Source organism: Podarcis vaucheri (genome assembly GCF_965113315.1).
Source record: "Podarcis vaucheri genome assembly, chromosome: 9".
In the NCBI taxonomy this organism is placed as follows: domain Eukaryota; kingdom Metazoa; phylum Chordata; class Lepidosauria; order Squamata; family Lacertidae; genus Podarcis; species Podarcis vaucheri.
This window is the reverse complement of record NC_138767.1, coordinates 15,167,991-15,191,924: the sequence shown is the minus strand read 5'-3', so window position 1 is coordinate 15,191,924 and position 23,934 is coordinate 15,167,991. Positions and strand designations below refer to the sequence as shown.

Genomic DNA, 23,934 nt, shown 5'->3' with positions numbered 1-23,934 from the left:
ATGTACATACACAGAAGAAGAGGAACTAGGGGACAAGTAGGGGTTCTACATACACCAATGATGAAATAAAATTGAGGATATGATTTGATCATTACCCTCAGACACTCCTCAGAGCTGTTACTTCACACACACCCTTTAAATGTTTTCACCTGCCTAGAATTTGTCCTTGAACTCTTGCTTGCCTTGATGTAGGATAGAAAGGAGAGAGAGAGAGAGAGAGAGAGAGAGAGAGAGAGAGAGAGAGAGTGTAAACTACCTTTGCTTATGTTCCCTCTACAACTAGCATTTGGCCTTCAGAAACTAACGTGGTCCTCACGCTGAACATGTCTCCCACCCCTGCTTTTTGGAGATAGACTCAGCGTGTAGTCAATTCCATCCAAATTTAATCAAGAATTTGCAGGGCGGGGGCATTCTAATGGTTTCTCTATATAGGAAAACACTGGGTTTTCAGTTCAGAGATGGATTTGCAACAGGCATTCGCCTTCAAATCCTGAGCCAGTCTGTCTAGAATGACAAAATGAAATGAGTTGATATAGGGCACATGTCTAAACAACGACAAACAAAGGGCTGTCGCGCCTTTAGGTTGACAGAACATCACTGTCAGAGCGAGGGCTGCATAAAATGCTCCCTGCTGATTAAGAAGGACTCACTAAGCACCTTAGAACCAATTATGCATTTTGAGAGGAAATCAAAGTGGATAATGCTTAGTTTTAGGGCTGACCAATGTGATCGATGGGCAAGCTAAGGAAGCAACTCGCCACACACAAAAAACGCTATTACTGCCAGTGACTGGGAAGAAGGCTTCAGTGCTTTGAACAAGGCGTTGGTAGTTCAGGGTAGAGCATTGGCTATGCATGCAGAAGGCCAGAAATTTCCAGGTAGGGCTGGGGGGAAACTCCTCTTTGAAATCATGGAGAACCACAGCCAGTTGGTGTTAAGCAGGGGCAATGGACATTTTTGGTTCCAAGAGCCAGATCTTCATCTGTTCCCATCCTGTGTCCCACCTTTGGCAGGTGGGTGGGGCAAACCACTTGTCCATCACGTGACACCATTATGATGTCACACGATGGACAGGTGGCTTGTCCCCCTCATCAAAATTTGTTGTGCAGGTGCCCAATAGTCAGCTGTCTGTAAGGCGCTTGGGAATTGGTGTGCAAGGGGCATTTGTACCTGGTGCTTCCCTGTTGGGATATTGCCGGGAAGACGGGGGCATCAGGCAGGCCCCCAGCTGGCTCCAGCCACTGGCCGGCAGCCGGTTTCCCATGGAACAGCATCAAACAGCAACATGAGCCTCAGATACGATTAGAGACTCGTGTACGATCTGTCAGCAGAGTGTGTAAATCATCTCATAGAATCATAGAATCATAGAGTTGGAAGAGACCACAAGGGCCATCGAGTCCAACCCCCTGCCAAGCAGGAAACACCATCAGAGCACTCCTGACATATGGTTGTCAAGCCTCTGCTTAAAGACCTCCAAAGAAGGAGACTCCACCACACTCCTTGGCAGCAAATTCCACTGTCAAACAGCTCTTACTGTCAGGAAGTTCTTCCTAATGTTTAGGTGGAATCTTCTTTCTTGTAGTTTGGATCCATTGCTCCGTGTCCGCTTCTCTGGAGCAGCAGAAAACACAGCAGAATAGGTGCACAGAGAGATGTGCAAGCATAATGTACATCATTTTATTCAGCATAATTCTGGAACAAAGAAAACATGTCTGCTTCCCTTCGTCTCCAGCAAAACAGCAGTAACACAAAAGCTATATACAAACAGAAGTTCCCAGCTGTTCCCTTTTACGGTGGAATGGAACTATAACCTAACATTCCCAAAACTGGCACAAAGGCTGGCAAAGCCTTTCTTTCTCCCCTTCCTTATGCAGCAGTGCCTACCTGCCCCCCATAAGGCTGAGGATGCCTGTTCCTAGCAGCAATCAGGTGTGCACAGCAAAGCTGATCAGGATTTCAACCCCGCTTCTCAACTGTCAAGTGAGGGGGCCTGCTTTAGCTGCAGGCACTTGTTCCCTCCTGGCATCTGGCATCCGCAGCCAACACAGAATTGAACCCTGCTCATCAGCTGACATCACAACTGGCATCTGTAGGCTCGTTTCTGCATGCGCTCAGAGACCTCGCTCTTATCCTTCATCCAAGCAAGCAAGAAGCATTATCGAAATCCAAGGATACAGTTCAGACAGGCAAAAGCATTCAAAGACATTGTGAAACGAGGCTGGTGTAGAGCTAGGCTTGAGGAGAGGAGAGAAATGGCTGAGGAGAGGCATGTGGTCTGAGGAGAGTCTCTAGGGCACTAGTCAGGCCTGAGATCCCTGGCCCTGTTCTTCTGAATGCGTGGAAGCTGGAGGGCGCAGGTGCAATCCTGCACCCCTTTTGTGCACCCTGTGGCTCTGGATTCTGATGGTGAGAAGAGAGCTTGTGTTTTGTATTATCAGGCTCGCTTCTTTCGTAAATGGAAATGCATTCACCGGTCTCCTGTTGATGTGTTGTAAATACATTTCTCCAGACTGATTTCAGACATAGCTGATCATCACCTTCTCACCCGCCAGGGCAAACGACAGGGGGCCTCGCTTTCAGCTTGCATTGCCCAGTAACATAACAGCCTCTAATACGAATCAGCTGTCAAGACAACTGTTTACTAGGCTAGGATAATAATCGAAGGAAATAACTTGATAGCAGTACAAACAGGAAGGCTGATGCTCCTGGGTGCTGGTTTTGGAATACAAATATAGCATTAAAGTTTAATTAGAAGAGAAGGGAAATTCAGCAGTCCTAGTTTCTGCCTGTAGCAGCAGCAAGGCAGCCAAACTACAGGAGACCATGATGTGGCAGTTTCCATTTACAGTGTAGCCGACCATGGAGAGATCAAATACATCCATAATCCCTCGCAGCTGCAGTCAACATGCAAAGGGAAAAAAATGTGCCCTCATTCCAAGCAGCTATAAATTGAACATTTAGGGATTGCCATGGCTGCAGCAATTCATTTATCTGGCCTGCCTGGTGTAGGTAAACATTTAACATCAACACCAAGTGCGGAAGACCTGGCTTGATGCTCCAGAAAGGCTAACTCAATTTTCATACTTTGTTCAGAAATGTCATTTTCTTCTAGCAGGCCTCTCAGGCAATTGCTCATTTCAAGCTCTCTCTTTCTCTCTCTCTCGGAAAGCAAATCATCTTTCCCACCACCTTGTCCCTTTAAGCACTGTACTCTTTTCGATATTAAAAGGGGATAAGCTAATCCCGACAAAATGCCCCGAAGAAGATTTATTATGACTACATTCTCTTTGCCTTCCATGAATGAAAAAGATTGCTTCAGGAGCGATGACATTAATATGCAACATCCTCTCTCTCTATGACCGAACACCAAAAGGCATGAAGAGGTTTTTGCCTTTATTTCTTTTATTCCAAAGCTAATTTACTCTGCACATTATGTGGCTCTTAAGAGCTGTCAATCAAGATTCCCATTCTCCTTGCTAACTGGAATTCTATGACTAGCCTTCATTTTTTCCCCTTTGAAGTAAAGCAGGGCACGTACTGTTCTCTACAGTTCAGGTAAGGAATCAGGAACTTGGTAGTCCAGCAACCTCTGGAAGATCACAACTCTCCATCACCCACAACAACCATGGTCCATAGACAGGGATGATGGGAGTTCAATAACATCTGGAGGGTAACAGATTCCCCATCCCAGTCTTGTTCACTTGTACCATATTTGGCTGTGGCCCCATCAGGTCATAGAGGAGCCATTTAAGATTGTACCTGAGCACAGATTTCAATTGTGTTTTCTCCATCCTAAGACTGCCTAACGAGAAAGATATTCACTCATTTCTAAACAGCGAGCAGCGACACAGATTCCGGTGGGTCTCAACTGGAAGCGCTTTAGAAAGCAAATGGCAAAGGCCCGGTATCCTGCCTTCAGTCCTTAGGAGACAAGAGTCAGAACCAAACCTCTCATTCTATTCTTAATCAATTGGGAGAAGGTATTGCTCTGATATTTCTATCTGGCCATAAGCTATGTAGGACTTTATAGGTGACATTAAGCACCCTGAATAGTGACAGGAGAGGTATTTGATTCAGTTAACATCTAAAAACAAACTGAGTGAATTTCACAGTTTCTGAAACAAGACAAGAACTGAAAAACTGCCATCCTTCAAAATTTGCACTTCTCTGACTTTTGCAATGCATATTTCCAATGAAGTAATGTGTACAGAAAAGCATATGCTAGGGAAAGTGCATAAAATGCACATTTTAGTGAAAACAGCATACAAAGTTCATAATATGGGGGGGATTGTTTGCAAAAATGTATGTATTAGGCAAAATTGCATGTGTATATATTAAGATTGATTCCCACTGAAATACTGGCAAAGTTTCCTGAGGACTTGCTTTTTAAAATAATAATAATAATAATAATAATAATAATAATAATAATAATCAGAAGCTAATGTGGAAATGTGGAGAAACGAAAATTCAAAAAGCAAGAAGCTGAAATTGACAAATCCCTAGCCCTGAATCATGCAGGAAATGCATATGAATTTCCAAAGGCGCCACATGCTCATTCTGGCTAGTGCTCTCACCTGAAGTGACCTTGCCCTTCGTGATTGTGTTTGGAGCTTTCAGAATCGTAGCACACCTGGGTAGAGCAGAGCTTGACCTTGAAGCCAGGTGCATGGTGAAGCAGCCACATATCTCTCTCAACATGTGACCAGCTGTAACATGTGCAACCACTTCCTGACGTTCGTGTTTAGTGATATAACATGGCCTTCAACCATACGTGGTTTCATTCCAAGTACAAATGGAGTGGAGATGGGAGCAAAATTCTCTTTTGAGAACCATGCTTCTTCTTTAAAAATAAAAATAAATGACATGTTGGAACCTGAATGTCCCACTCCACCCCTATCTTTTGATTCAGAATGTTTCCAGAAATAGGAATTCACTTTCAATAGCAGATAGATGCTCTAAATCTGAAACGGGTCTCTGGCTTGTGTGCTGTATGTTGAACTTGACCTTGCATTTCTTGGAGACAATGTCTTCCTTCAACTGCTTTTATGCACAGAGTCAAAAGCCATGGGGGGAAATGGATTACAAGATAAACATTCAAAGAGGAGAAGTGACTAGAATAAGAAAAAGAACCAGCAGGTTTGCAATTGCAGGCAATCAGCTCCATTTGTGACCTTCGGCAAATGTTCTGAGCTCTACTATTCATACATCCAAACTGTTGCTTCATTTATCACAGTGAATGGGGGGGGGGGGTGTTCAATTATATTTTTTCACCAGAGTCAAGGAGGCAACAGATCTTTCAAGGAAACTTGCTGAACTACAGCTTTATTCAGTAGTTCTTATTGAGAATATTATTATTAAACAGTTCATAATTTGTGTGTCATCTGGAGGCAATCCCATGCATGCTTACCTAAGAGTAAGCTCCATAGAACACAGTGGGGCTTATCTCCATGTAGACATACTTGGAATTGCTATGTGAAGTAGGTTAGGCTAACCATTATCTTCTTCATGCCTAAGCAAGAATTCAGACCAGAAATCCCTCATGTCCCAACCCAGTATTCTGCACAATACACCACCAAGGCTGTCAGGTGGGTTAGTAGGAATATTGATTGTTTGCAACATGGGAAGAGGGTTCCACTGACTTGTTCATGCCAAGCTGAAAGTCCATGGGCAAGGCTGAAGGGGACTGATCTGCAGGAGACGCTGCCCAGTGACAGAAGAAAGGTATCAAGGCTTAAGTGTGTAGCTTGGCATGGCTTGGCTGTTCAGGACCAAGGAAAGCTCCCAGAAACAGCAGACGTTGGTTTGATAATACTTAGACTTCATCTGAGCTCCTAAACAGCGAAGTAGGCAGCTGAGTCTTCTAGTCTCAGTCCTCTGTTGAATACGAGCAAGACTTGAACCTGTGAACTTTAATGGATATCCAGATGGCCTGTTATTGAGCATTCATTCCAATTTGTTTGCAGGGGAGATAAGATCAGGTTGGCTACTTAATGAGCATCCATTCTAATAGTTTGCAAAGAGGTTAGGTGATGTTGTGTCAAATCATGCATTATCCCACACTTTCCCCCTCACAAAACTACAATTTCCAGAATTCCTTGGGAGGAAGGATTGCTTGATAGACCACTCTCTGTGGGGAGACTAGGGCTTTCCCAAGAACACTTAGCGCCCTTAACAAATGACAGCTCCTAAGATTATTTTGGGGAAAGCCATGACTGTCTAAAGTGGTGTGATACTGCTTTGAAATGTATTGTGCGGATGTTGCCTAAAACTTTCACCTGAAGTTTTGCTCAGTCGACAAAAAAGTATAAATATCTTATGTGTACAAGTAAGTTTTGCCTTCCTGCCATGAAAAAAGTAGCAGCTTTTGGGGGAGGTGTTAATTGAAGAAAATGGTACAGAGGGGAGATGCTTAAACCCCTTTCCTGAACACACACCCCATCCTCTAGGAGGCAGAAGATTCAAATTACAGGTCTCCTGTTTCATTGAGCCCTGGGGGTGCAATCTGATGTACACTTGCCTGTCAGTAAATCCCACAGTATACAATTGAACTTTCATATACATTCCCATATATATATATATATATATATATATATATATATATATATATATATATTCATTCATATATATATATATATATGACTGCAAGAAAGCTTATTTTCTCTCCTATAATTAGGGCTGCTAGGGACTAGGGATTTCCCCATCTATCCAGCTCCATTTTGATTCATGTAATTAATGTAATTATCACATTAATTTCTATTTTACAGATCCATTAGAAGTTTTAAATTATTTTAATTAAAACTCAGCTGAACTCTGGTGGTTGTTCCCCATTAACTCCTAACAGATGTCTTAAATGGACTTGTCTGCTAATGAATTTTTTACGCAAATTAGATTAGATGGAAAGTGCATGTTTTGCCAAAATGAGGCGCTTGTAAAACCTGCTTTGTACCTAAAAGGCAGGCTCCTCGCATAAGGACATCTGGTGAACTGCAGATTAATTTTAGGAGCAGATTATGCACTTTTAATCAACAGTGGGCTCAAGTCACCAATGCAACATTCGGATGTGGCATTTAAGTACCATAACAATCACAGCGCTTTGGAACTGAACATCCCTTCAGAGGCTTTGTCACACAATTTTTATGCACCCATCCAAATTTAAGCCTGTGGGGCTTTTTAATGCTACTGTAAACTGAATGTGAATTGTACCGAGTCCAAGATTACTCTGTTTCCCGGGGTTTGGATTTTTAACCATTTCAGGGGAGCTCTTAGAAACCTACATAGGTAAGAACTGCAAGGTATCATAGATGGAAGCTGAAGCTAGTAAGTAAACTTTGCATGACGAGATTTTGGGGAAAAAAATAGGGCCATTACACATTGTCAAAGAAAATGGTTGATTCTTCAAAAGTGGGAATTATTAGACCAAGGCCTGGTTCATGTATGTCCACCACACATATGATGCATAGTTTGAATTCATGCCTACAAGAGGCAGTGATGGTCAGCGCAGTGCAAAAACACTGGCGGAGCTGACCCAGGGCTTCCAATGGTCTGTTTGCACCACACCAGCTTGAGCACCTCCCCTCTCTGACGCAGTAGAAGAGAAGAAGAAGAGTTTGGATTTGATATCCTGCTTTATCACTACCCGAAGGAGTCTCAAAGCGGCTAACATTTTCCTTTCCCTTCCTCCCCCACAACAAATACTCTGTGAGGTGAGTGAGGATGAGAGACTTCAAAGAAGTGTGACTGGCCCAAGGTCACCCAGCAGCTGCATGTGGAGGAGCGGAGACGCGAACCCGGTTCACCAGATTACTAGACTACTGCTCTTAACCACTACACCACACTAGCACTGGTGTGGTGGCACTGGTCAAGGGATTTGGGGCATAATACCGTATTGGCCTGAATATAAGACGCACCCTTAAAATTGGAGGGAGGGAGAAAAAACGAAAAAACACCCCAATACAAGCAGCTCCATTTCTCACTGCTCCTGGCTGCATACTGGGGGGGGGACTGCACTGAATTGCCTGTGGCCTTTCCCCTTCCTCGCTCTCTCCCCTCCCAGCCTTGGGGGAGAGGATAGGGGACTACGTGTGGGGCAGGCGCTGTTTCGCCATGCTCCTGGCTGCATACCATAAGGTCGCGAATATATTGAAATATTGAAGTACTTTATTGTCACTTGTACAACAGTGCGATTACACAAGCACCCCCCCCCCAGCTCTCTTAGTCTTAATTCCCCTTGTTTACTGATGCACACCCACCAAACCTGAAAGTCAGTTGCCCTGTTGTTATCTTTCCATTCAGCAGCCTAACAGCCCACGGATAGAAGCTGTTCTTTACCCTGTTGGTATGACTAACCATGCTTCTATATCTTCTGCCTGAGGGCAGGAGATCCAGAAAGTGCCGGCCGTATAAGCTACACTTTAAGTTTTCAAGGTCGGATTTTGGGGGGAAAGTGCGGCTTATATTCAGGGCAATACAATATTCAACTTTCTGATTGGGAAAGGTTATGGAAAACAGATTTAAATTTTTTTGGCATGTTGTGCATTGAAAGAGAATTATATGAAAATGATGTATAAATGGCATCTGGCTCCTACTAAATTAGCAAAAATGTATAAGACAAGTACAAATATTTGTTGGAAATGTAAAGAACAAGAAGGTACCTTTTATCATATGTGGTGGACGTGTAAGGTAACAAAAGCATTCTGGGAACTGATAATTAACGAATTGAAAAAAATGTTTAAAATAACCTTTATAAAGAAACCAGAAGCATTTTTTTTAATTAGGAACTGTAGGTACTGAGATTCCAAAGGAACAGGGAAAAAAATTATGTATGCAATGACGGCCGCACGGATGCTACTAACCCAGAGATGGAAAGAAGATAAAGTCTCTACCAGAGAAGAATGGCAAACTAAGCTGTTGGACTACGCCAAAATTGCAAAACTGGCCAGAAGGCTCAGGAACCAAGAAGACCAAAGTTTTAAGAAAGAATAGGAAATATTTCTAATTTATTTAAGAGACCACTGTAAGCAAATGAAAACATTAGCAGGATTTTAACAACATTTGTAAGGTAACAAATACATTGGATACTATGGAGAGATTTAAAATAGGGATGATTAAATGATATGCAGTTGAAAAAGATGACAATAGGACCCATGGAAGGGATGGAGGGAAGTCTTGAGATTCAGAAGAATCTCTAAACCTGAGTATCTATTTGATATTGTTATAATTTCACACTTGTAAAATCAAATAAAAATTACACAGTATGCAGTGGTGGCATGAGCAAGTGAGCACTGCTGCCCACCCCACAATCCACTACTAATTAGAGAGCAGAGAAGTAAAATGGTTGCTAAGATGTGTGTGAGCCACACCTACATTCCTCCTTCACGCCAGCAGCGTTTGTTCATGTGCAGCTCTTCTCTTAAGCAACTGCAAAAACTCTCTGTGTGAACATTCATCCTGGAAGTATTTTAGAAATGGCCACAAGAATGCTTCGTTGCGTGGCGGTGGCACCACTGCCCGCCTCCTCCTAGCTCTAAAATTGAGACACTGCCCACCCAGACGCATTGGGAAGCTGCCTGTTTCAGTCAACAACAAAGCGGCGAGTGGGAAACGCCTGCTAGTCAACGGCAGTCAAACAACGGTTGCATTATGAAACTTTTAGGGCGCTGAATGTTGGTCAATGTCTTTGGCTGGATGCTTGACCTTCAAAGCTGGCACATGGACAAAAGACAAACAACCTCAGGGAGGGATACACAACTATAAGATGACCCAGGATGCTAAGAATGGATCGTTTCCCATGTGGATAAAGAAAAATGAATTGGAACCCATTCTTATCACGGCATTCATTCTAGAGTCGACTTGCATTCATTTGCTCTTTTATATTAGCAGATTTCTTACCGCTTTCTCTCTGCAGCAAGAAAGCAAACACTATTTATAACCTTACCTGCTTCTTCAATAGATCACACTTTTATTTTGCTTAGCAGTCCTCAAGAGACTTCAAGGACAGGAGGAAAGAGAGAGCTCCTCTCTGACCAATAAACAGCACATGAGCTGTGGGGAGTCTCTTGTGTTTAGTAATATTAAAGCATTATCATTCTTCACTGTGCAAGGAGGGGGGAAGGGTTGGCACAGTGCAACCCTCCCAGAGCTGTGCACACTCCCCTTGTATGTCTGTATGTTTCACAGAGGAGGGTCTGGTACCAAATTCTGAACTTCATTCAAGATAGGGATGTTGAAGCTGTGGCCTCCCAGATGCTGCTGGGTGACAGTTCCCATCAACCCTGGTTATTGGTCATGCTGGCCGGGGCTGACTGGAGCTGGAGTCTAGCATGTGGAGGGCCACAGGTTCCCTGTACTTGATTTAAGAACACCGATGCCTGGCTTTTTCATCATAGTAAAGAACAGCTTGTAAAGCATTAAGCAGCCCCAGATTTAGGGCATACAGGTAGCTCCACAGCAAGAGGCAGTAAGCCAAGGGGGCACAAAATAATAATAATGAAGATGATAAAATCTATATTTATACAGGTACCTACTCAAAGTTAGGAAGTACCAAATTTTGTCCTTGCTCAAGGCACCATATTATCATCATGATCAAACCTTTGTTCTTAAATGTAAACTATGAATTGATCTCTGCCAGCGGTTCCTAATACAGTGGTGCCCCGCAAGACGAATGCCTCGCAAGACGGAAAACTTGCTAGACGAAAGAGTTTTCCGTTTTGGAGGTGCTTTGCAAAACGAATCTCCTATGGGCTTGCTTCGCAAGACAACGATGTCTTGCGAGTTCCTGCTGGTTTTTTCCCCCTTCCCCCCCTTTTCCTAAGCCGCTAAGCTGCTTATCAGCTGATCCGATCAGCAGATAAGCCGCTAAAAGCAGCTAAAAGCCTCTAACAGCGCTAATAGCGCTAATCAGCTAATCCTTCAATGGGCTTGCTTCGCAAGACGAAAAAAACCGCTAGACGAAGAGAATCACAGAACGGATTATTTTCGTCTTGCGAGGCACCACTGTAATAATAATATTTTATTTATATCCTGCCCTCCCCAGCCGAAGCCGGGCTCAGAGCGGCGAACAACAGTAAAATGATACAGAATTCTAAAATCATTTCATTATAAAATCAGTTCAAATCAGATTAGTGGCAACCATTGGGCTAGAGTTCTGTGAGGACTGCCAAAGGAGGGGGTCAGGCTGTGCCCTGGCCAAAGGCCTGGTGGAACAGCTCCATCTTGCAGGCCCTGCAGAAAGATGTTAAGTCCTGCAGGGCCCTAGTCTTTTGTGACAGAGCGTTCCACCAGATTGGAGCCATAGCTGAAAAAGCCCTGGCTCTGATTGAGGCCAGCCTAACCTCTCAGTGGCCCGGGACCTCCAAGGTGTTTTTGTTTGAAGACCGTAAGGTCCTCCATGGGACATACCAGGAGAGGCGGTCCCGTAGGTAAGAGGGTCCTAGGCCGTATAGGGCTTTAAAGGTTAAAACCAGCACGTAGATCAACTCTGCATCCCCAAATGGAAACCAGAGTTAGAGGTCATACATTTTCCATTATTGGGGAATAATCAGGAGCTCACCAAGTTAGTGGCTAAATATCTTTATCTGGTTTTTTGGTCATCAAAACACATTGCAGACCTCTGATCTCCCTGGAGACCTAGAGCTCTAATGTTAGACCAAAATCTGCCCCTGCATTAAGGCAATGGTTGCTGGAGAATGGGGGAGACATCCAACCTTCCAGACCAGTTAGCAAAGAATCACGACTCCTTCAGCTCCTTCTTGAACTTCTCTGAAATCAATACTTTGCACTAATAAAATAAATGCCCAACTTCCTTCTCACTATTATTTAGGAAGCAACACATAACCACATCACCCCCACTTATAAGAAATTTCTACATTTTCTTTTTCCTTTCTTGCTTCTTTGACTTGAGACCACTGTGCACAGTGGTAGAAGATTTTGGAGTTTTATGATGAAGATGAACAGTGGTACCTCTGGTTGTGAACGGGGTCCGTTCCGAAGCCCCATTCGCAACATGAGCAGAACGCAACCTGCGTCTGCGAGTGCACGGGTCGCAATTCGACATTTCTGCGCATGCGCATTACATCATTTTGAGCATCTGTGCATGCGCGAGCAACAAAACCCGGAAGTAACCCCTTCCGGTACTTCCGGGTCGCCGCAAGACGCAACCTGAAAAGATTTAACCTGAAGCAAACGTAACAAGAGGTATGACTGTAAAATGATAAATCTTACACTGGACATTGGCACAGAAGCTCTCTGTGACAGACTCCCAACTTCCTTCTCTGATGGAATTCCATACCAAAACGCTCTGGGTGGGCTGGACCAAAGGAGAGGGTGGGTCAGCTCCCTCTCTCTTACAAAGCCAAATGCTTTCACATCACAATCAGGTTGGTAGCCATCCTTGTGCCTGGAGCATATAAGAGCTCAAACAAGTTTCCACCCCTTTCCCGTCAGTCCCTTATTGCCCACCCCTCTACCTCACCTTGCACCCTCTTGCTTTGTACTTACCAAGGGTTTGGTTTCATCCTCATCTTTGAAGTAATAGAGCTGCTCCCCTTTAAGAACGAACCAGCGCGTGTGCCAAGTCTTCACAAAGCCTCCTTGCTTCCTCAGCCACCCACACTTAATGGCAACATGCCGTCCTTGGTTCAGCTGGGGACTCTCTGCAGAGCCATTGTGCTCTTCCATAATGAGGCTGGCAGACTCTCCTAGTTAGGGAAGAAGGAGGGGAGGTGGGAAAGAAGCTTTATTAGCTCAAATTCCATCACTTGTTAACAAACAGCAACAACACATCTTGTTGGAAGATTCAGGAAAAATAAAAGAAACGCAGTGCAAAACTAAACTATGGACCTTGCTCCCCCAGGAGACAGGGGTGGCCCCCAGCTTGTATGTCTTTAAAAGAGGATTAGACAAATTAATAGCCGACCGGGCTATCAATGACTACTAGCCATAATGGCTATGCTCTGCCTCCACTGTTGGAGAAAGAAATGCTTCTGAATGCCAGTTACTGGATACCACAAGGCTGTTTGTAAAAAAACAATGAAAGTCACAGAACAACGTTTATTTACAAATTAGAAATAAATGAATCAAGAGGATCGCAGGGCCAGAGACACGCTTGGAGAGATAAAATAGAGATACAGAAATATGAAAACATCGATGAGAGATGAGAGGCAGGACTGAGATTTGGATACACTTCAAAATTCAGACTGTGGGAAGCCGTAAATTTAAGATTATAATTTGGAATACTATTTGGTTTTTTCTATTTTAGTTTTTATATTTTATTGGATTGTGATTTGATATATTAATTGGATGTTTTTATTGGAAAATTAATAAACACTCAAACAAAACAAAAAATAAAGAAATCAAATGAAGACGAGATGTCAACATTTCCTTAGGCCTGTCCAGATCATATAATTATTTTATTTTAAATTGGGGAAGGAGACTCATGTGCACCTTCAAAGATGCGATGAAACAGATGGCTAAGGCTGATTCATATATATATATATATATATATATGCAGGTTTTGGTGTCTTCGGGTGTCTTCCCGTGTAAGAGTCGGGGTGTCTGTGCGACGTTTCGACGAGGTCTCACTCGTCATCTTCAGGCTGGTGCTTTCGGCTTCTTGTTACTGGAACAGAGCAGAATCTGGTGTTTGAGTTCCTATAAATACTGTTGAGGGGTGTGGTGTATAGCCTCCAACGTTCTGGGCAGAGAGGAAGTTCCTAGATTAGTGTGCCTTTTCTTCTTTTGTTCCTTAATTACTTGAGGGATATCTTGGGTGATTTCATGAGTGATATTCTGAATACCACTTGGTGGGTCATTAAGTGTAGATTAACACTTAATGACCCACCAAGTGGTATTCAGAATATCACTCATGAAATCACCCAAGATATCCCTCAAGTAATTAAGGAACAAAAGAAGAAAAGGCACACTAATCTAGGAACTTCCTCTCTGCCCAGAACGTTGGAGGCTATACACCACACCCCTCAACAGTATTTATAGGAACTCAAACACCAGACTCTGCTCTGTTCCAGTAACAAGAAGCCGAAAGCACCAGCCTGAAGATGACGAGTGAGACCTCGTCGAAACGTCGCACAGACACCCCGACTCTTACACGGGAAGACACCCGAAGACACCAAAACCTGCATTCCTGTACCCGTGAAAATCTACGAAAGCATATATATATATATATAAATCACTCAAGATATCCCTCAAGTAATTAAGGAACAAAAGAAGAAAAGGCACACTAATCTAGGAACTTCCTCTCTGCCCAGAACGTTGGAGGCTATACACCACACCCCTCAACAGTATTTATAGGAACTCAAACACCAGACTCTGCTCTGTTCCAGTAACAAGAAGCCGAAAGCACCAGCCTGAAGATGACGAGTGAGACCTCGTCGAAACGTCGCACAGACACCCCGACTCTTACACGGGAAGACACCCGAAGACACCAAAACCTGCATATATATATATATATATATATATATATATATATATATATATAGGTTAAACAGGAGGCAATGGTTAGTTGAATACGTGTTTATTTTTCAGCAAAGCCCGTGGTCCTTTTGGAGGACTGCTTGGCATCCTTGATCTCTTACAATTAGAGCAAGCTTTGGTGTGCTTGTCTGCGCCCCAAGTCCAAGCTGCAAGGTTTCTCTCTTAGGATGGCCATGTATCCTTCTTTGCAGAGAACAGCCCTCTCTTTGAATGGCTCACCAGTCAAGTTGAGTTTATAAGGAACCACAAGAAAGCAGAACATGGGCGATGAAGTTGCCCGTCAACAATTGTCCTGCTATATTTTCAAGTTTGAATGGATGGTTTTATTGTTTTAAGGTTTGTTGGATTATTTTTCTGTTTCTGTATTTTACCACTTTGATGGGTTTATGCTGTGAAGTGGTCTATACATTTTAATCGTGATAATAAAAATGATCATCAGCATCAACATCATCATCATCACTATGCAGACACACAGGCCACTTTATTGCAGTCTCCCCTGTCTACTTCTACTGAATTCTAGTATTTTTCCCCTAAAAGTTTATTTATACATAATGCATTTTTTATGCCATTCCACGGTGTCTTTAAAGGATGCATTCCCTCTCTTTTCTTGGTGTGATGTATAATGTCTGTGTGTTCTTGAAGAAGGAAGGTTTTTGAACTTGCACTAACTCCTGCTGCTTCTTGGATGGCAAGCTGGAAGGTCATGTGATGAGAGGGGGGGGGAGATTGAGAGAGAGCCCCTCCATACCCATGGAAATGGAGGGGACAACACAGTAGCCTTGGCAGGTCTATGCACAATAGACTCCTGTGTATGTTGAGGGAAGCTTTCACGGAGGGCGGAAACAAATTCTGGGACGCCTGGGAGCACGCAGCAAACATCTGTGAAATACTTTTAGTTCAGGAAGCCAGACTAAATTAAGAGGCTGAGGGTGGAAATGAAACCAGACACAATTCAGATGTGTAATTGACTTTTTTTTGTGTGTGTCAAAACTCAAAGTCTCCAGATAGGACATGAATCTTCTTGGCTGCTTTTGCATCTTTGGCCTATGATCACCTGGACACACATCAAGGACAAATGCTTCATTGCTGCTTAAGAAGCTGAATAACAACAACAAAAGATTTGGCTTTGATTTTGATTTTAGCTTGCACGGACCTGAAAAGAAATCAAGATGCAGAAACGGTGTCCCCAAAAGTTCCAGAAACTGACCCTTGTAGGAGCAGCAGAAGACAGTGCATATTTAAAGTCCCCATCCCATTTGTGACTATGCTAAGATGCTAAGCTATCTAGTCTCCTTGCCTTAATAAAGGTTTTGACTGCTGCAAAAGCATAAGGAAAGTAAGGCTGGCCAAAAAAAAAGTTGAATGCCCTTCACTTTAATAATTCACGTATTTTGTAGCTGTGAATTGTTAAAATTAGGGGCATCCATTTATACTTGCAAAATACATGTATATATATTTATGCTGGGAAGCAGCAAGCGATAGGTTTCGAGGCAGGAAATTAAGTTGTTCAGTGACTTATGGGTGGATTTTGTTTCCTCAGTTAGAAATCTTATCTAGGCAGAAAACTTTACTGCAGGTTTGGTGATAAGGCTTAATACCAGGGATGCAGAACCTATGGTTCTCCAGACCATCTTGGACTCCAACTCCCATCAGTCCTCATGACTGATTGTCAAGGATGATGGGACTCTGGAGGGCCACAGGTTCCCTGTCCTTGGTTAGGGAATTTTGTGAAAGTGAAATGTAATAAACTGAAAAATTCTTTCAACAACCTAATACTTAAATAATGTTCTGCATTCAAAAACACAAACAGTTGGTCAACATTATTTAGTCCAGTTAAGTACCACTATATAATGGCAGCAGCCACTATTTAATTCCCCCCACCAGTCTTGTGCCTGGTTTATCTGATTTCGTCATCTTCACTATGGCCAAGTTATCTGTTACTTTTGAAAACATTTCCTAAACCAAACCAAATGTTTCACAAACTTGAGCAGAAGCAACTAGCAATTACTTTGATGCACTGCAAGGCATTATTGAAAGTTTGGGCCCCAATGAAGCACGGCGAAGACCTGCTTGTTCCAAGAACTTCAATTTAATTATATCTTCTAAAGGATAAGCCATCAGATATTCTTTCTAATGAGACTGGTGAAGGCAGTCTTTGAAACTATATAAAACCTCCACACCCACCCACACTCCAGTATCGGCTTCCACAATAAATAATGTCCTGATACAAGTTAAGCTCCTGATTTAAACACATTCGATTGCAAAGGCTGTTTTATACTTCAGGTTTGAGTGTTACATGAGAGCAGTGAAACTAATTCTGAAGGTGCTCTTCCCCTTATGCATAAGCATGTGCTAGAGCAGGCCTGAGCAATGACAAACCTAGACAGCATTCTAGACAGCATCTTAAAAAGCAGAGGCATCACCTTGCCAACAAAGGTCCGTACTGTTTAAGCTATGGTTTTCCCAGTAGTGATGTACGGAAGTAAGAGCTGGACCATAAAGAAGGCTGATTGCCGAAGAATTGATGCTTTTGAATTATGGTGCTGGAGGAGACTCTTGAGAGTTCTATGGACTGCAAGAAGATCAAACCTCTCCATTCTTAAGGAAATCAGCCCCGAGTGCTCACTGGAAGGACAGATCGTGAAGCTGAGGCTCCAATACTTTGGCCACCTCATGAGAAGAGAAGACTCCCTGGAAAAGATCCTGATGTTGGGAAAGATGGAGGGCACAAGGAGAAGGGGACGACAGAGGACGAGATGGCTGGACAGTGTTCTCAAAGCTACCAACATGAGTTTGACCAAACTGCAGGAGGCAGTGGAAGACAGGAGTGCCTGGCGTGCTCTAGTCCATGGGGTCACGAAGAGTCGGACACAAATAAATAACTAAACAACAACAACAGAGCAGGCCTGGGTGTCACAGACTGGTTGGACGCAGAGGAATAGTGGGAGGAACCAGCTGGGGAACCCCTAAGGGTAGAAGACTCACAGCCAGGGGAATGGTGGTGGGACAATGATGAGTGATCAGATGGAGCAGATTAGGAAGAGGTGTCGGAAGCTGAAGAGGTAACAGGGCTTAGTGAGAGGGGAGAGTCTGTGGCAGTGATAAGTCCAGACTCAGAGCAAGAAGCAGGAGAGCAAGCAGGCCTAGGGGCAGAGATGAGTCTGGCTGGTGAAGAGACATGGGTGTCTCTCCCTCCTGCTGCAAGCTCCTCTCCCCCTGGTGTCCCAGAACCAGGAGAGGTATGAAGAGAACAGTGGAGAAGTCAGCTTCATGCAGGCACAGTCTCCAATTGCTTGGGGAAAACCCTGCAGAGGAGGGGACATATGCAGCTGTGGAGATGCGGAGAACTTCAATCTCAGCAACTGCTTTAGGGGGGCAAGACCTACCAAGGATGAGTTGCTGTGCTCATTAGGCCCGATACTCCTGCGCAGACCCTGTTTTTGCTAATAAAGACTTAACTCCAACTTGCTCAGTGTGGTTTACTGGTGGCTTGCTCCTGTCACTGGGGAAACCTGCAGTCCTCCATATGTTCTTGGACTACAGCTCCTGTCATCCCTGTCCACTGGCCATGTTGTCTGGGGCTTATGGGAACTGGAGTCCAACATCATCTGCAGGGTACCACATCGGCTATGCTACCACTTTGCCAGAATAATTTTCTGCTCCTCCAACCATTTGATTGCATCAGATTTCTTTCAAGCCAAACCAATTACATTCCCTTAAAAGCAATAAAGGAATACTGAAAGCACTTCTGTACATAGTAGCCAATTGTCTATACAGCTTGACTCAAACAAAAGCTATCTTTTCATCGTGGAATGGGTAGTTGCTTTGCTTCTGGAATGAAAGGGTTTTAAATGCACACAAAGTGACTTCTAAGGTCTCTATTTATTCACTTCTGTATGGAGCCGTAATACTTTGGAACTAGTTCAATAAAGGGGGAAATATGTCACCATGGAAAGACATCTATTTATTGACTTTTATTGGCTTTGGGGAAAAGGTCCATAGGCAGGATCAAAATAATGTTTCCAAGACATCAAAGTCTTGCCGAAACAGAACAATTTAGATTCAGCTTCTGCTAGAGCTGTGTCACAGATGTTTCCAACAGAAGGAAACAGGGCAAAAACTTAGCAAAACATCTATGGAAAGCTCAGATTCTGCCAATTTCCAGAATCAAATTTAGAAAATCAGTTTCCTTATAGGACACGCATACATTCTAATACTGTAAGATGTATAGCCAAACAAGAAAAGAAAAGAAAAATAGAGCGAAACAAAGAAAGGAATGAAACAAAAAGAGAAAAACAAACAAACGCCTCATTTGCCATTTTAATGCCCATTCACCTAGTCTGGAGAGATCCTTTGAACCACCATCATGGCAGCAGTCTCCAGATCAGCCATCACAAATTTGTCGCCATATCTGAAATGAGGCTACACTTGTAGATATGTAGGCTAAGTTCACAAAGGCACAAATATCACATTGGCTGCTCCTCTGACCCTGCCCTTCACTGCTATATACTTGATCATCTGCAGTCAGGACCACTTTAAAGAGCTTACACGTACCTACATTTCCTTCCATCCACCCTTTGCTACCTTTCCTCCTTCCCTTCTCTTCTCACCACCCTGTCTGCAAACTTAAGAAGAACTTGATGGATCAAGGCCAACAGCCCACTTGGTCCAGCATCATCTTCCCAAAGTGGCCAAAAAGATGGCCATGGCAAGCCTGCAAGCAGGACCTGGGTGCAACAGCGCTCTCCCTACCTGTGATTCCACGCAAATTGCCGTTCAAAAGCATATTGCCCCCAGAAATTGGAGGCAGAACAGAGCCATCATGACCAGTAGCCACTGATAGCTTTGTCCTCCATAAATGTGTCCAACCCTCTCTTAAAGCCATCCAAGTTAATTGACATCTGTTCAGATTGTAAGTTCCTTGGGGCAGAGAGCTGCATTTTCTTTCTGCCTTCCCGCAGTGCCTCCCCCACTGATGTTATGCATTAGGAAAAGGAAAGGAAAGCAGGTGAGATTTCGACCTGACGCTGCTTGACCCTCTCTCCTCTACCATTGCCAATAACAAAAGCTAATTGGAGCTACTGCTTTTTAAAGATCCCAGAGGATAGATAAATGTGTTTATTTTCCTATTTAAAAGAAGGGAGAGGGAGAAATGAGCTCACTGTCATGAGGCAGAAAACCTGATACGAACCAAAAATAAAAAGAAAGGAAAGGAAAGAAACAAGCTCTGTGAGACTTTTGGCTGCTGGGGAGGGAAGGAAATGCGATGGTTGTTGCCTGCATTGAGCACCAAATTAGTGTCATCCTCACGACGAGTGCTGCCCCTGGCAAAACCTCACTCCTGGGAACAATATGGGAGCACTGAATGCTTTAATTATCAGGCACGGCAATACACTTTCCAGAGGTCATGCTTCTGACTGCCGATCGCAGGGGGGAGTCTGACAAGCAGGCTGTAATGGGGGCGTCAAAAGAAGCAGCCCCTGCAGCTCTGCAGCTTATCACTACTTAGAACATGAATGCACGTGGCTTCTTCTACACCTGGGAGGCAGCAGTCCTATTGTGCTAAATGCATTTCACATTGGAACTTGGGAAACTGCTTTATACCAAACCAGACCACTGATCCATCTAGTTCAGAACTGTCTTATCTACACCGACTGGCAGTGGATCCCAAGAGTTTCAACAGGTGTCTTTCTCAAACCTGGGAAAGCTGCCCCCTGCAGGCTTCCCTCAATTAAAAAGCCAGACCTTCCAAGTGTACCTGTTTTCCAGGGACAGTCCTGGATTTACAGAAGCCAGTTTCTGATTTGATCCTGGAATGTCCCGCTTTTCCTTAAAGGTAAAGGGACCCCTGACCATTAGGTCCAGTCATGGCCGACTCTGGGGTTGCGGCGCTCATCTCGCTTTATTGCCCAAGGGAGCCGGTGTACAGCTTCCGGGTCATGTGGCCAGCATGACTAAGCCGCTTCTGGTGAACCAGAGCAGCACATGGAAATGCTGTTTACCTTCCCACCTATTTATCTACTTGCACTCTGACGTGCTTTCAAACTGCTAGGTTGGCAGGAGCAGGGGAGCAACGGGAGCTCACCCCGTCATGGGGATTCGAACCGCTGACCTTCTGATCGCCAAGCCCTAGGCTCTGTGGTTTAACCCACAGCGCCACCCACGTCCCCCACTTTTTCTTAGGACATCCCTATTTCCATTGGAGAAATGTCGAAGGGTATGGAATAGGACATCTCTATTTTCATCAGAGAAATGTTGGAGGGTATGAAAATGCTTTAAAGCAACAACAAAAAAGATGAGCAGTTCAAACAGGGCCCCTGCATTTTTCTGCCAATGCAGGTATTAATTCACCACTAGACTGCAGGTCCTGGATCGAGCACCAGTGACCCTGACCTCTAATTGTCTTTAGTTTAAAACCAAAATCCCACCCAGGCTCAGTATAAGAAATTAGTCTGAGAGGATGTGTGGCATGTACAAAGAGGCTGCCTAAATATGCCAGACACTCAAATGACTGCTGCAGTATCTGGTTGCTACCGTAATATAAATAATTAGCTGGAAAAACAGTCTGTAACTAAGAGCTTATTCCCATTATATCCCCCAAGCAGTTCTGACTGCTGTAAATGTCAGCTGTAGCCTGGTGAGATGCTCAGATTTGAGGTCCATAAAGTATGCTAATCGTTGAATGAAAATCTGTACTTTTTACCTTCCGAAACAAGCTGGATAAGGTTGGTACAGCCAGCACTTGACAGAGTCAAACACTGTGCTGATATGGGTTTGTTGTCGCTGTTGCTTCCTCTGCAAGCATTTTGGAGTCCACCCAAAGTCCTCAAAAGCAAATGTGGGTCATTCTTGGAGGGAGCCAGCTAGTAAGTGCTATTACTTTGTAGCTGACATTTCAGTCTCGTTCCTAGGAAAGCATGATCACTTGTTTTCCTGGAAATACCAGGCAGAAAAGTAACACAAGGAACAAAAACTTTCCTTTGTACTTAAAAAGTGGGAGTATCTGCTAGGTTACCTTGGATAATGCTAGTGAAATAGCAGCATGCATTCAATTTTATGTCAAGTTCATTCATGAATTTACAGCACCTAAGCAAAAGTAACACATGCTTTCCTCTTCGTTCCCTTGTGCCATTTCTCTATCTCCTTCTCAGAATGGACAAATTTGGGGTTCTCTCATTTCCTTATTTTTCTAGTCTTCAGTTTACCACATTTCCACACCAGTCTGCAATTCTTCTTTAACCTATTTACTTTACAAATTTCTAAGCTGCCTTATAATTTGAAGCCGCCAGGATAAAAATAAGATAAACTACAAACAGTTGGAGGAGGAGAAAAGAAAACAGAAAACCTGTTTTGGAGATGGAATGGGGTCTCCTGAAAGGAGTGGCTGGAACCCTGAGCAAGAACATTCTGTGCTGCAACCTTTTGTTGCACTTCCCACTTAGAGAACTCAATGGGTCACACACCACATTTGAACATTTTTTGTCAGGTTAACCCGCCTACAGCAGATTAGGTGCCGGGAGCACTTTTGTGGGAGATGCTAAAATCATTCCATTAAGTTTCTAGAGCTTCTGCAGCAACCTCTTATCGGCCTGCACTATTCATGTTCTATTTAATGTTAAAGTTTTCATACTTCTTTTGAACTCATTTTGCACTGTCTCAGCGCTGGAGAGGTCATGCCACAAGAAAAATAGTCCATATGCTTCTGTCTCTCTCTGGGGGTAAATGGCAATTAGCGAGCGACATTGTTCATCTTCAAGCACGCCTTAGTTCACAGCAGCAGGAAAATGTGCTCGGAAGATAACTCATATGAAACAGCACATTACCAGGAACTATTATCCAAATTAAAAATGGCTGCTGCCCGTATCACAAATGGCATCAAGCATATTCACACATTCAAAAAGGGGGCTAAAACCATCTTCACAGTGTACCTTAGATGAAAATGAGATAATGATCCTCAACATACACAGTCACAGGCATATAAATATTGGCCTCTCCCAATCTGGTACCCGCCATATGTTTTGGACTACAACTCCCATCAGCACCAGGCAGCAAGGCCCTGTCAGGAGTTCTGCGTACACTCCGGTAGGACCCTGGCAGAGACACATGCCCAAATGACATGTTCTCTCCCTCCTGGTTTTTCGTTTGGGAGCTTCAAAAGCTTTCCTCAGCCCGAACATCACAGCGACCGATACCAACCGACACCGGCACACTTAGGGATTTGCAGAGTCTTCGCAGCATATGCGTGACAAGCCTCAGCAACTCAGCATTTTGGCTAATCTCCTTTATTTACATATAAACACACAGAGAGCACTGCAACATGGCTTCCTCTCTCTCTAGCATCAGACAGCAAAGAGAAAGAACAAAGGACAATAGTCCACTTCACGGAACACAGTAACACAAACATTCTGTCTCCGTCACTTCCCACACTGTGGAGTCAAAACATACACAATCATGTGATAGACAAAAATCCCATGACTGCAATTGTGGAGCAGGAATTCTAACAGGCCCATGCTTATGGATGATGGGAGTTGTAATTCACAACCACCACCACCACTGAAATTAGACATAAAATGTGTATTCTGTGATAATAGGAGGCTTTCCCCAAGCCTAGTTGTTGAGGGTGGGGGAAGAATGTATTTGCGTAGAGGGTTTCAGTGTGTGCATGTTTCTTCGAACAGTGTCTCTGGTTAGCAGATGTACTCATGGGCCCCCAAAGTTTGGTGACCTCTGGATAGTCTATGCCTGTCCTCCTTTGTGGGGAAGAGTGGAAGAGAAATGTCACAGCTGTGAAGAGGCCTAGCTTCCACGTAATTGGCTAAAAGCTGCCATGTTTATGATGCTAGAGATTTTCAATAAAAATCCATTTCCCATCACTTCATAAAATCTGTGCCTTCAAAAGCAGAAAGCTACATTCAGCAAGCCCCCGTCAAATCAGTTGTAATTCATGCAGGTTTCAAACATATGGCAAAAGAGTCTTCAGCCTGCAACGTGGACACTGAAAGAAACAATTGTGTTGGCTGAACTCTAACATTTCAGCACTGGAGAAGCCAAAATCACAGAACGAGACACAACACCCAAGAGCTAATTGCTATGAACATGGCTTGGAAAAGCTGCTCTCTATTATTTTTCCTGAGTGTACTCTCCTCCTCTAGAGATCAGTTAAAACTGGACTTTGCACTGAAAATTGCAGAGATATGATAAAATAAGACATGTGGGTTTTTAAACATGCCCTAGTCATGAGCCCTACCTTTTACAGAACATCTGTGCAAAACAAATAAATAAAAACGAAGATCTGTGCTTTGTACATGGCCGTCAGACCCTATGAGATCCTCAATTGTGTTAACGCTGCTGGCAATGGTGTGCTGCTGTTTCCATCGCCCCAGCCAAATTCTCCCACAATCTTCAGCTCTGTTCTACCCTTCTCTGAGCCCATGCGTTATATACCAG

The 23,934-nt window shown here is 43.7% G+C and overlaps 1 protein-coding gene across 3 annotated transcripts in view; it reads right to left on the bottom strand.

Moving 5' to 3' along the window:
* ARHGAP24 (Rho GTPase activating protein 24) overlaps positions 1-23,934 on the bottom strand; it is a 436,664-nt gene that overhangs the window by 272,201 nt on the left and 140,529 nt on the right. For all 3 annotated transcript variants that reach the window (XM_082236421.1, XM_082236422.1, XM_082236423.1), the window contains one exon: positions 12,496-12,695. In XM_082236421.1, coding sequence (XP_082092547.1) covers positions 12,496-12,695 — 200 coding nt within the window. The remainder of the gene's footprint in view (positions 1-12,495; positions 12,696-23,934) is intronic.